At 39.1% G+C, this 13,596-nt stretch overlaps 1 protein-coding gene across 9 annotated transcripts in view; it reads left to right on the forward strand.

Annotated features, from left to right (window-relative positions):
• Positions 1–13,596, forward strand: part of LOC105499392 (solute carrier family 38 member 9) — an 87,320-nt gene that overhangs the window by 61,492 nt on the left and 12,232 nt on the right. For all 9 annotated transcript variants that reach the window (XR_011625021.1, XR_011625022.1, XR_011625020.1 and 6 more), the window contains 2 exons: positions 228–335; positions 3,937–4,043. Coding sequence is in view for 6 of the 9 variants with exons in the window: in XM_011771939.2 (XP_011770241.1) it covers positions 228–335; positions 3,937–4,043 (215 nt within the window). In the remaining 3 variants the exon portion in view is untranslated. The remainder of the gene's footprint in view (positions 1–227; positions 336–3,936; positions 4,044–13,596) is intronic.

Here is a 13,596-nt window from a genome sequence, read left to right on the forward strand (position 1 = left end):
CCGTCTGGTTCTTGTTAGGCCTACTACATAGAGTTTTTTTGTTCTTTTTCTGGTAACTCCCTCAGCTTGTTTCTAGTCTTTAGATCCCAGCTGGGTGTTAGTGGAGATAATCAATGCAGGTAACAGTTTCCCACACTTTGCTGAGACTATGAAAACAATGCTTGATTTTAAAATAATCTGTAAAACACACAAAGATAATAAATGGTTTCTGAATTTTTTCCTCACAGGCACAGTATCTGTCCTTTATTTGATTTTCCTTGTCACCTTTAAGGCTGTTCGCTTGGGATTTCATTTGGAATTTCATTGGTTTATACCAACAGAATTTTTTGTACCAGGTGAGCTGTTTTGGCAAAATAATAAATTACAATAATATGATCTTAAGTTAACCATTGTTATGCTATTCTAAAACAAGTAATGATCTTTTTTATGCTGGGCATTTTTATAAATGCTATTAAGTTAAAAATAGTACTACAATTGAGATTATTTTGAGTTTCCTGCAGTTAGTGGTAACCAGGGCCCTTTGTCATTTCTACTTGTTAGTTGAAGTTCATTTAAGTTATAGTGCACTAATACTTGCACTTTCTGTGTTTTTCATCCAGCCTTTCTGATGGGTATATAATGTGGTATTACATTGTGGTTTTGTGTTTTTTAATTAAAAATTTTTATTGACATAAAATAGTTGTACATATTTAGGGGGATACATAGGATATTTTAATACCTCTATGCAGTGTGTAGTGTTCAAATCAGGGTAATTGGGATATCCATCACCTCAAACATTTATCTTTTTGTTGGGAACATACAATGTGGTTTTAATTTGCATTTCTGTAATGATCAGTGGAGTTAGCAACTTTTCATATGTTTGTTGGCCATTTGGATTTCATCTTTTCTGAAGTGTTTCTTCTATCTTTCTATTTAACTGTCTGTTTTTTTATATTGATTTATAGGATTTATTTATACATTCCAAATATGAATCCTTTCTCAGATATGTGTAATGCAATTATCTTCTTCCTGCTTACATCCTTTCTTGATATGCCTTTTCAAAGGAATAAAGTAAGCAGCAGAAGTTTGGAGCTTCTTTAAAACCATTTTGTGAAGGAGTCTATTATTTAATGTATTATGTAATAATCATGGCATAAATGTGTTCTTTAAAAAAGTGTATTTTCCACACAAAAACTTGTACATGCATGTTTATAGCAGCATTATTCATAATAGCCAAAAGTGGAAACGGCCCAGTGTCTATCACTAATGAATGGATAAATAAAATGTAGTATATCTTTCTTTTTTCTTTTGAGACAGAGTCTCACTCTGTTGCCCAAGCTTGAGTGTAGTGGCGCAATCTCAACTCACTGCAACTTCCCCCTCCCGGTTCAAGTGATTCTCCTGCCTCAGCCTCCTGAGTAGCTGGGATTACAGGCGTGCACCACCATGCCCAGCTAATTTTGTATTTTTAGTAGAGGCAGGGTTTCACCATGTTGGCCAGGCTGACCTCAGGTGATCTGCCTGCCTCAGCCTCCCAAAGTGCTGGGATTACAGTTGTGAGCCACCGTGCCTGGCCAAAATGTGGTATATCTGTACAATGGGATATTATTTGGCAATAGAAAAGGAATGAAGTGCTGTGGTTATGGTTGTACAACTCTGTGAATATACTGTTCAATTAAAAACTAGTTGTGCACTTTAAGTGGGTGAAACATGAATTTTATTTCAATAGTGCTGTTAAAAAGAGTCTCAGGTTTTCAAGAAATTTTCTCAAAAAGATAGCTTTTGGTAGTTAATGGGAAAAAGCTGACTATTTACCCACTGTAATATGACAAGTTAGAAACCTAACAGTGGTCTTACTTGCCTTAATTAGAAAAGATAGAAAAGGATGAAATAACAAATTGCTTTACAGGGTATCTTAACTAAGTAATAGAATTGATTACTCTGAGAGACAGGAAATTCAGCTAAATTAAAAAGAATGTGTTGAAAACTAATCTTATTTTATTTCGATTTATTTATTTTATTTTAGAGCTAGTGCTTGATTCTTGTTTTCTCTTCTTTTTCTAAAATAATATAGCAGAATCAGTGGATTTTTTATATATTTCTCCTTTTTACACTAAGGAATCCCCTGAGATGGGTTTGCCTAGACCAGCAGTATTTTCAATTAAATCATGGTTTTATTCTACATAAAATCAATTTTTTTCCTTCTATTAGCAGTCCTCAATACAGAAATTGGCAGTGCTTTTGCAGTGTTCTTTTATTCTCACTTTAAAGTAGCTTTGTGTGGCCAGGCGCGGTGGCTCAAGCCTGTAATCCCAGCACTTTGGGAGGCCGAGGCGGGCGGATCACAAGGTCAGGAGATCGAGACCACAGTGAAACCCCGTCTCTACTAAAAATACAAAAAATTAGCCGGGCGCGGTGGCGGGCGCCTGTAGTCCTAGCTACTCAGGAGGCTGAGGCAGGAGAATGGCGTGAACCCAGGAGGAGGAGCTTGCAGTGAGCCGAGATCGCGCCACTGCACTCCAGCCTGGGCAACAGCGTGAGACTCCGTCTCAAAAAAAATAAATAAATAAAATAAAATAAAATAAAATAAAGTAGCTTTGTGTTTATTGCAGAACATTTAGAGATTATAGGTAAGTGGTTAATTTAAAATAAATTGCATAACTTGATGTAACCACTATTTATATTTTTGTGGATACTCCCCCCCTCCCCCAGTCTTTTTTCTTTGCATGCACACATCTATACACACACATATATTTTAGAAGTAAAAGTAGGCTGGGCACAGTGGCTCATGCCTGTAATCCCAGCACTTTGGGAGGTTGTGGTGGGAGTTTTACTTGAGCCCAGTTTTACTTCAAGACCAGCCTGGACAACGTGGCGAGACCCTGTCTCTACAAAAAAAAAAAAAAAAAAAAAAAATTCTTTTAAACTTAGCTGGCTGTGGTGGCATGCACCTATAATCCTAGCTGCCAGGGAAGCTGAGACAGGAAGATCACTTGAGCCCAGAAAGTTGGGGCTGTCGTCAGCCGTGTTTGTGCCACTGCATTCCAGCCTGGGTAACAGAGTGAGAACCTATCTCAAAAAGAATAAAACAATAAAAAGTAAAATCACAGTATGTATGCTATTGCAATCATAGGGAAAAAAAGAAACTGCCTCTACAACATAATTTTTGATACTGTATACCACTGCACAACTGTATCTCAATTTAATGAATCCCCTGTAGGTGGACATTTATTTCTATTATTTTTAAATAATGTTTTTTAGATTTGTCAGTGAAGAATGTTAAATGACCAGTTTGCCCTTTCATAATTCCTTTTCTAGAGGTAATTTTCTGGCAAATTCAGGTGTTAAAAAAATGAAGGACTTTAAAGTCAGACAGAGCCTAAATTTGAATCCTGCCCTTCCCCATACCAATTGTATGACCTCAAATAGGAATAATTGATACAAAGCGCCTGCACAGAGTATACTTTTTTTTTTTTTGAGATGGAGTTTTGCTCTTTCACCCAGGCCGCAATGCAATGGCGCGATCTCGGCTTACTACAGCCTCTGCCTCCCAGGTTCAAGCGATTCCCCTGCCTCAGCCTCCCAAGTAGCTGAGATTACAGGCTGCTGCCACCACGCTCAGCTAATTTTTGTATTTTTACTAGAGACAAGGTTTCACCATGTTGGCCAGGCTGGTCTCAAACTCCTTACCTCAGGTGATCCGCCCACCTTGGCCTCCCAAAGTGTTGGGATTACAGGTGTGAGCCACCACACCCAGCCAGAGCATACTTTTTTTTCCCCCTTTTGAGTGCTTTGCCCAAGTATAATGCTGGCCTTGAGGAACTTTTTAAAGACATTTTAATATTCTCATTCCCTGGATAAACCAGTGACAACTGATTTTTAGTAATCAACTGTTGGCTACCACTACTCATTTTCTAACTGTCAGTTTTAATGTTTTTGTTTTTATTTTTCTCCTAGAGATAAGATTTCAGTTTCCACAGCTGACTGGAGTGCTTACCCTTGCTTTTTTTATTCATAATTGTATCATCACACTCTTGAAGAACAACAAGAAACAAGAAAACAATGTGAGTAATTATCTTTGGAATTGACTTTTGTATCTCCTGAGAATAAACTTTTTAAGTCAGTATTTGAGCCACTTTATATTTGGGGTACAATTAGGCAATTTTGTCACAAGATCTTAATTTTTAAACTTAAACCATAGAGCAGTGGTCAGCAAATTTTTCTATAAAGGTTCAGATGATAAATATTTCAGGCCTTGTAGGCCATATGGTTTTTGTTCCAGCTACCCAACTCTGCTGTTATGTTATGAAAGCAGCCATAGATAATACATAAACAAATCGGTGATGGCATTGTTTCAATGAAACTGTTCACAAAAATAGACATCAGACAAGATTTGGCCCGTGAGTCATAGTTCGCCGGTGCCTGCCATAGAGTAACCACTGCAAAAATAGAGGTATAGCTAATAAGCCATTAATGGTGGTAAAATCTTTTAAAGATACCCTAGCTATGGTGACTCAGGCCTATAATACCAGCACTTTGGGAGTCTGAGGCAGGAAGATCACTTGAGCCCAGGAATTTGAGACCAGCCTGGGCAACATGGTTAGACCCTGTCTCTACAGAAAAAATTAGCCCAGTTTGGTAGCACATGCCTATAGTCCCAGCTACTTGGGAGGCTGAGGCAGCAGGATTGCTTAAGCCCAGGAAGCCAAGTCTGTGGTGAACTGCGTTCATGCCACAGCACTCTAGTCTGGTCAACAGAGTGAAACCTCATCTTAAAAAAAAAAAAAAAATGCAGCTGGGCACAGTGGCTCACGCCTGTAATCCCAGCACTTCAGGAGGCCAAGGCAGGTGGATCCCGAGGTCAAGAGTTCAAGACCAGCCTGGCCAAGACGGTGAAACCCCATCTCTACTAAAAATACAAAAATTAGTCGGGCGTGGTGGTAGACGCCTATAATCCCAGCAACTCAGGAAGCTGAGACAGAGAATTGCTTGAACCTGGGAGATGGAGGTTGCAGTGAGCCAAGATCGCCACTGCACTTCAGCCTAGGCAACAGATCCAGACTCCATCTCAAAAAAACAAACAAAATATACCTGATCCAAAAGAAGCCATGGAAAAGGAACCAAAGAATAGATGTGACAAATAGAAAACAAATAGCAACATAGTAAGTTTAAACCCGTTGTGTTGATAATTACATTTAAAGACACTGCAATTAAAAGATTAAAAGAGGTTGGGTACAGCGGCTCACACCTGTAATCCCACCACTTTGAGAGGCTGAGGCAGGCGGATAACTTAAGGCCCGGTGTTTGAGACCAGCCTGGCCAACATGGTGAAACCCTGTCTCTACTAAAAATACAAAAATTAGCCAGGCATGGTGGTGTGCACCTGTCATCCCAGCTACTCAGGAGGCTGAGGCGGGAAATCGCTTGAACCCAAGGGGTGGAAGTTGCAGTGAGCGGAGATCATGCCACTGCACTCCAGCCTGGGCAACAGAGCGAGACTCTATCTCAAATAAATAACTTAATTAATTAAAAGAGATTTTCAGACTTGTTAAAACACAAAGCCTAACTATATGTTGTCTACAAGGAATTTATATTAAACATAAAGATATGCCATGCAAATATTAAACATAAGAAAGCTGGAGTGGCCAAATTAATATCAGACAAAATAGACTTTAGAACTGGGAGTATTGCCAGAGATAAAGAGGAACCTTACATAATGATCTGTAGGGATCAATTCATCAAGAAGACATAATAATCCTAAATGTATATGCACCCAGTGACAGAGCTTCAAAATAAATGAGTTAACAGTTGCCAAACTGAAAAGAGAAGTAGACAAATCCACAATTGTAATTGGACATTTTATCACCCTCCTTCAAGTAACTGATAGAACAAATAGATGAAAATAAGTAAGGATAGATGAAGCATGAAAAACACTGTCAACCTACTTAATCTAATATGTATTTACAAAAAGTCTTCTCTCAACTGCGGAATGCACATTCTTCTTAAATACATAAGAACATTTTCCAAGATAGACTATATGCTGGGTCATAAAACAATTCTCAATACGTGTGAAAGGATTTAAGTCATACAGAGTATGTTCTCTAACCATAATGAAGATACAAATCAATAACAGAAAGAAATTTGGGAAATTCACAAATTGTGGAAATTGAACAGCATGCTCTTAAATAACCAATGGGTCAAAGAAGAAATCACAAGAAAAATCAGAAATACTTTGAGTTTACTTAAAGCGTGCTTATAGGGAAATGTATAGCTGTAAACACCTACACTAAAAATGAAGATCTCAAAAACCTAACTTTCTACCTTAGACAATAGAAAAAGTAAAGCAAACTAAACCCAAGGCAAACAGAAGTTAACCAGTTACTTGTTGGCTTGTCTGCAGATTTTGTGGTCAATTTAACAGCTTCTGACCTTGTAAACAAAAGTCATAATGAAGTTCTGATAGAGGTCTATACAGTTGTTACTGAAATGCAGGAGAAGGAAGGATTTGCTGTGCCTGGAGATTCTGAGAAGGCTTTGAGTAAGGGGTAATGTTTGGCAGTCATTAAGAAGGCAAAAACCTTTCTAAGTAGAGGAAGTAAGCTCTCTAAAGCAAAAATATAAATTTAGCTTTTCCATCTTCATCTTTACTGACCATACATGTAGCATGTTACCTGTAAATGGAGTTGGACTTGAGTCAATCTGGATTTTTCATACTTCCTATTTGGTGAACTTACCTCAAATTTCATTTTTGTCATATGTAAAATGATAGCTACCTATCAGGGTTGTGATGTTAACATGATCTAACATAAAACAGAGGCTGGAAATTTTTAGTATTTTTACCCCTCTTACCCTTTCTTTCCTGATATTTACAGTCTGTTCTTGTAAGCCAAGTTAGCCCAAGTGCCCTAGAAACTCATGTTGTTAAGTAGAATTCTCATATATTGGATGATCCTATCCATAAGGCTGTGTTTCTCAAACTTTACCACCAAAGTCTCCCTAATAACAGAACAACCTCGTGTACCTAGAAATCTGGGGAAGACAAACACAATCTTACTGAAGTGTCATGTTTTATCTTAAACATTTACACATATTTTTATCATGCTCATTATTTGTTTGTCTTACTAGAAAACAGTCTCAGGCTGGGCACGGTGACTCATGCCTGTAATCCCAGCACCTTGGGAGGCCAAGGCAGGCGGATCACAAGGTCAGGAGATTGAGACCATCCTGGCTAACACAGTGAAACCCCATCTCTACTAAAAATACAAAAAATTAGCCGGGTGTGGTGGCACGTGCCTGTAGTACCCACTGCTCGGGAGGCTGAGGCAGGAGAATCGCTTGAACCCGGGAGGTGGAGGTTGTGGTGAGCCGAGATCGCGTCACTGCACTCCAGCCTGGGCGACAGAGTGAGACTCCACCTCAAAAAAGAAAAGGGAAAGAGGAGGGGCTCAAAATGAGTTAAATTACAGGCAGTTCTCATGTTGCATGGTTCTTACATGCACCAGTTTCATTAATCTGGTTTAGTTAAAATACATCAGTTCCTCCTAACAACATTTGTTCAAACGTCAGTTACCACAGAATTTTATTTTTTTTTCAGCCTTTTCTTGCTTTTTATTTACAGTTTGTGTTCAATGCAAATCAATTCCATAACATAAGAAGTTACTATGAATCAAAGCATAAATACACAAACACAATATACAGTCCAAAATAGATGTACAGCATTCTGGAATAAAGCAAAAGAGTATTCATTCACACACACAGTAGCTTCAGATGTGTTTAATCTGTTTGTTCCCATGTAATTTTCTAAAGATGGAAAAAAATGACTTTGGTCATCAAGACTACTGTGGCCATATTAGATTCCTGGAACATCTAAGCATCAGGGTGTGACCATGCGAACAAAAGACTTCGGCAAGTGTCTATTTTTAAAAAGGTTTCTGTGTGTCGAGGCAGTTGTGAAAGATTTACTGCAGAATCAAGCCCACTTTTAGGCTTAGGACCAGGTTCTAACTATCTAAAAATATTGACTGATAACAAAAAGTGTTCCAAATGTGGCTATTCTGATCCAAAATTGTTTTTTAAAGAAAAAAAAAAAAGTATATACAGAAAGAGTATAAAAGTTTTTGTGAATTTAATGCAAATTAGCTTCCAGTCTTCACTTCCCAAATACTTGATTTATAGTTTTGATTCCTTTACATCTTTGCCTTTTTAATTTCAAGATTTGCAGTTTTGCCTTCAAAACAGATCTTTTTTTTTAATTGTAAAAAGTATTCAACATATACAGAAATAAGCATTTTGACGGCTGGGCACGGAGGCTCAAGCCTATAATCCCAGCACTTTGAGAGGCCGAGGCAGGCGGATCACCTGAGGTCAGGAGTTCGAAACCAGCCTGGGCAACATGGTGAAACCCTGTCTCTAGTAAAATTACAAAAATTAGCCAGGCATGGTGGCAGGTGCCTGTAATCCCAGCTACTTGGGAGGCTGAGGCAGGAGAAACGCTTGAGCCCGGAAGGCAGAGGGTTGCACTGAGCTGAGATTGCGCCACTGCACTCCAGCCTGGGTGACAAAGTGGGACTCCATCTAAAAAATAATAATAAAAAAAAAAGTATTTTGAAATTAGTCACGGTCAATGCAGTTCTACTCTTTGGAATCTGTTTAGCTAAATGAATGTAGCACTCTTGTTGAATGGAAATAGGTGATAGGAAATGCCTACCATTTGACTATATGGATAATCAAGAGTTGCTCAGAATGCTTGGACCTGGGGGTAGATTCTCATTCATCATTGCCCTGGCACATGTCAATTACTACGTAAAAGGTCAAATGCAATGTCAAATCCAAAGCCTCAAGAGGAAAGTAAGTTCAGTTCCCAAGAGAACAGCGATAGCTCAACAATGTAAAACTTCATCTAGAGTATATCGGCATTAAATTAGTGCTGTCGAAACAATACATTGAGGAATTACAGTAACACCTGGAAATTCCTTCTAATGTACATATAAATAGAATCATGGAAGCTTTTTATATTACCTGTTTTATGGCCTTATAGAATTAATGAACCAAATGAAAACTGAATCTCCATTCCACAATCACATCCTTTATTACTATTCTTATTTTCTTTTTTTTTTTTTTTTTTTTTTTTTTGAGACGGAGTCTCACTGTGCTCCCAGGCTGGAGTGCAGTGGCGTGATCTCGGCTCACTGCAAGCTCCGCCTCCCGGGTTCACGCCATTCTCCCGCCTCAGCCTCCCAAGTAGCTGAGACTACAGGCGCCCGCCACCACGCCCGGCTAGTTTTTTGTATTTTTAGTAGAGACGGGGTTTCACCATGTTAGCCAGGATGGTCTCGATCTCCTGACCTCGTGATCCACCCGCCTCGGCCTCCCAAAGTGCTGGGATTACAGGCTTGAGCCACCGCGCCTGGCCACTATTCTTATTTTCAAGGTAGTATTTCTTAGGCCACATTCAAGGAAATCATGTCTTAGCTATTTTGGATGTTGCCTTTCCTTCATCTTATACATGAAACACCAGCAGATTTAATATTGTCATCCATCATCTAGTTCTTCAAACTAGATGTTCTTCAAACTGATCAAATTGGGATCCTCACATGTTCTTCAAACCGATCAAATTTGGGATTCTCAACATTTTATATCAATAAAAGGTGTGGAATTAGTAGATTCGAAGAAGACCTGTTTTTCCTTGCAAAATCGGACTTCCAAACGCCATTTGGATTGGGTTTAGAAGATGGGGAAGTTTAGAAGATGTTTCTTGACCTGAGTCTCTTAACAGTAGAGATGTAGAAGAGAGAGTGAGACCACGAAGAGACTGGCTGTTGACTGCAGGGCACCACCAACCGCCTTGGTGGTGGCATTAGCTGGATTTGGGGCAGTCGAAGTATTCTGGGAGGAGCTACTTGAAACTGTTACAACAGTTGTTTCATTGGAATAAATCTGCGTGGGTAGGAGCAGTGCCAGCAGCAGCAGCCCCAGCCGAGCCTGGCCACCATTGCTCTGCCCGTGTCCCCTCCATCGGTGCGCTGCGCGTCTCGCTGGATGCTGGGTGCTTGAAGAACCGCTGGCTCCGGTCGGGCACAGGCAAGGTCAGAATTTTAACTATTAGTACTTGTAAAGTAGTAGCTGCTGGCCCTCACTTCACAAAGCACTACATAAATAAAAAGTGCATGTGATAATTAGTAACCAATCACATAACTTCTTTCAAAGTCTGTCAATGACTGGTCACTGTGTATGGTTTTCACTGTACAGTCTGCAAAGCAGATAGTTGTGTTAACTCCTTGTCTCCCGGTGATAAACTGATATATTTTACAAAAAATGGATACTTGAACAAGGAATTGTCAAACAAAGTGAAAGTGTTACAATGAAACAAAACAATAATGCAAGAAGTGAAATTTGAATTCAACTCTATATAAAGAGTTATAAAAGAAATAGCCAACTGTGGAAATGTTGACACTGCTGCTATACAAGATACTCCAGATATGCAGCCAGAGAAACTTAAGGAAGGTGAGCTTATCAACATGCATTTGGAAAGTGGTTATGATTACAAGAATGAACATATCCCAGAGGAAGTGCAGTTGTCAGAAAACTTCACATTAATTGAATTCTCAGAGATGTCTCACAACATTGAAAGCACAAAAGATGAAATGTTAGAAGCTGGTGCACAGTTGGGATAAAGGAGTATGACGGTTCACCAAGGCATGGAAAAGATGCCTGCTACATTTTGTTAAGTTATACAATGAGAAGAAGGAGGCAAACGTAGTTCAGATTACTCTTGGTATGTTTTTACAAAACAAAATATTTTAAGCTCAATATTTCTGACATTGCAGTGTACTTTTAGAAATGTTTTACTTTTCATTTCCTTACACATTTATAACAGAATATTTAATGTTTTGACAATTGTTAAAGATCATAGAACAATTGCATGTTTTTCCCATTGATTATTGTGATCACTTTGCAGTTTCAGGTTGCATAGTAATTTTTATAATCTCATACCACCCTGCAAAGTGAGGACTGTCTGTGCTTAACTTTTCACTCGCCAGAATTCTCAAGTTGAATTGCTTTTCTGGAAAGTCACACCAGTTTATCTGGAGGTGTATATGCCCCACTGTGAGAAGCTCAGGGCTGGATTGAGATGGGCGTTCTTGGTTCATGGTCTCCCAAGGACTGAGGACATGTCTTTGCCTTTCTTAGTAGAACACTCAGTGGGCCTTGAAATCCGTATTTCATATGTAAATACCATAAAATGAATTCTTTCCACTTAGTATTAGGATGAGGACTTTGTAGAACTATTATGTTAGGTTCAGCTAATACAATTTGATTCACCTTTTGTCACTTGTGGAAACTATTTTTAAAACAAAGGCTTAAAAGCAAAGGTTTAAATGGCTGGGCGTGGTGACTCACGCCTGTAATTCCAGCACTTTGGGAGGCTGAGGCAGTTGGATCAGCTGAGGTCAAGAGTTCGAGACCAGCCTGGCCAACATGGCAAAACCCCGTCTCTACTAAAAATACAAAAATTAGCCAAGCATGGTAGTGGGCCTCTGCAATTCCAGCTACTTGGGAGGCTGAGACAGGAGAATCACTTGAACCCGGCAGGCAGAGGTTGCAGTGAGCTCAGATCATGCCACTGCCCTCCAGCCTGGGCAACAGAGCGAGACGCCATCTCAAAAAAAAAAAAAAAAAAAAAAACACACACACACACACACAAAGGTTTAAATGGTTGTTTTGTTTTTTTTTTTTTAAACTGTCTTAATTGAAATTGGGTTATGAAGTGATGGTCTACCTTTCAAAAAACTAGTTGTACTTTATGTTAACTTCTTAAAATATTAATAATTGCTAAGGATAAAGCTAACATTTATGAAGCACTATGTGCCAGCAACATTCTAAACACTTTGACTATATGTAAATATATATACTGTCTTTTTGATTATACTGAAATTGGCTTATATGTTAGCAAAAATCTAGCTAAATGGGTACTATATTCTGAGAAAAACTTTGTCATTTGATTTATTTAATGATTATACCTTTCAGCAGGTTTCAGTAAGTAATTTGATTTTTTTTTTTTTTTTTTTTTTTTTTTTTTTGAGATGGAATCTCGCTCTGTGGCCCAGGCTGGAGTGCAGTGGCCGGATTTCAGCTCGCTGCAAGCTCCACCTTTCAGGTTCACGCCATTCTCCTGCCTCAGCCTCCCGAGTAGCTGGGACTACAGGCGCCCGCCACCTCGCCCTGCTAGTTTTTTTTTTGTATTTTTTAGTAGAGACGGGGTATCACCATGTTAGCCAGGATGGTTTCGATCTCCTGACCTTGTGATCCGCCCGTCTCAGCCTCCCAAAGTGCTGGGATTACAGGCTTGAGCCACCGCGCCCAGCCTCAGTAAGTAATTTGAAAGAAGTCCTGTTAATATCATGGCATAATATTTTCTTGAGATTAAAGTCAAAAAATGTAAAGCTTGCCAGGGACTCTGAATTCATAATGTGGATACTGGATCATTCCAAGCTCAGTAAACAAAAGTTTGAAAATAGAAAAGAAGACAAAAGAATAGAAAAGCCCTCGTCTTCTATATAAATTATAACTGGACTTGGAACTAAAGATATTTGCAAAGAAAGAAACAAACTCCCAAATAGGTGTAGTGATCAAATTTTCTAGGTTTTCCAAGTTCAACTTCATTTCATACAGTTTTTTTTTTCCATCAAATGTAATTTGTTATATGTGTAAATGGGATATCATTTCTATTCCTTTTTTTTTTTTTTTTTTGAGACGGAGTTTCGTTCTTGTTGCCCAGGCTGGAGTGCAGTGGCACGATCTTGGCTCACTGCAACCTCTGCCTCCCCGGTTCAAGCAATTCTCTTGCCTCAGCCTCCCAAGTAGCTGGGATAACAGGCATGCACCACTACGTCTGGCTAATTTTGTATTTTTAGTAGAAATGGGGTTTTTCCATGTTGGTCAGGCTGGTCTTGAATTCCTGACCTCAGGTGATCCACCCGCCTCGGCCTCCCAAAGTGCTGGGATTACAGGCGTGAGCCACCCCACCCGGCCATCGTTCCTATTCTTTTGTCATATCTTGCCAAAAAAGGGGGATTAGGGAGCTGAAGACCATCCAACTAGTTTATCACCAGAATATGTAGTTCCTATAACCCTCCTGGTTGTGTGGATTGACCTCTTGATATTTTCTCATTGTATTTGAATCAGAACCTCTAAGTGTTTCTTTTGTTTAGTTTTGTTTTGTCTGTGTTTAGTTGTATTACCCTGCTTTGTTCTTTAAAACAATTTGAAATGCCTTATATCATGATTTGTTATTTACTTTTTCCTTCTTCATATGAATCTGTGGTTTACTTGGCTATATACCAGGAGAAGTTATGTAAATGTTTGGGGTCAGTCTGTGTGGTCAGTTTCTGTCATTTTTGTTAGTAAATGCTCCACTGGATAGTATTTTCACTATGAACGGTATGTGAAACAAATAATAAACCATGTCTGACAAATAGAATGTGCTCCCAAACCCACTTCTGGGCCTGTTGTAGATCCAGTTTTCATTCTGACTTGGCATTCTACCTGTCGTTAGTTTTCTACCGTCAACCCTGCCAGCCATTTATTATTCACAAGGCAGAATCGGTTACCTTATTA

This window comes from Macaca nemestrina, chromosome 6 (assembly GCF_043159975.1).
Source record: "Macaca nemestrina isolate mMacNem1 chromosome 6, mMacNem.hap1, whole genome shotgun sequence".
Lineage (NCBI taxonomy): Eukaryota > Metazoa > Chordata > Mammalia > Primates > Cercopithecidae > Macaca > Macaca nemestrina.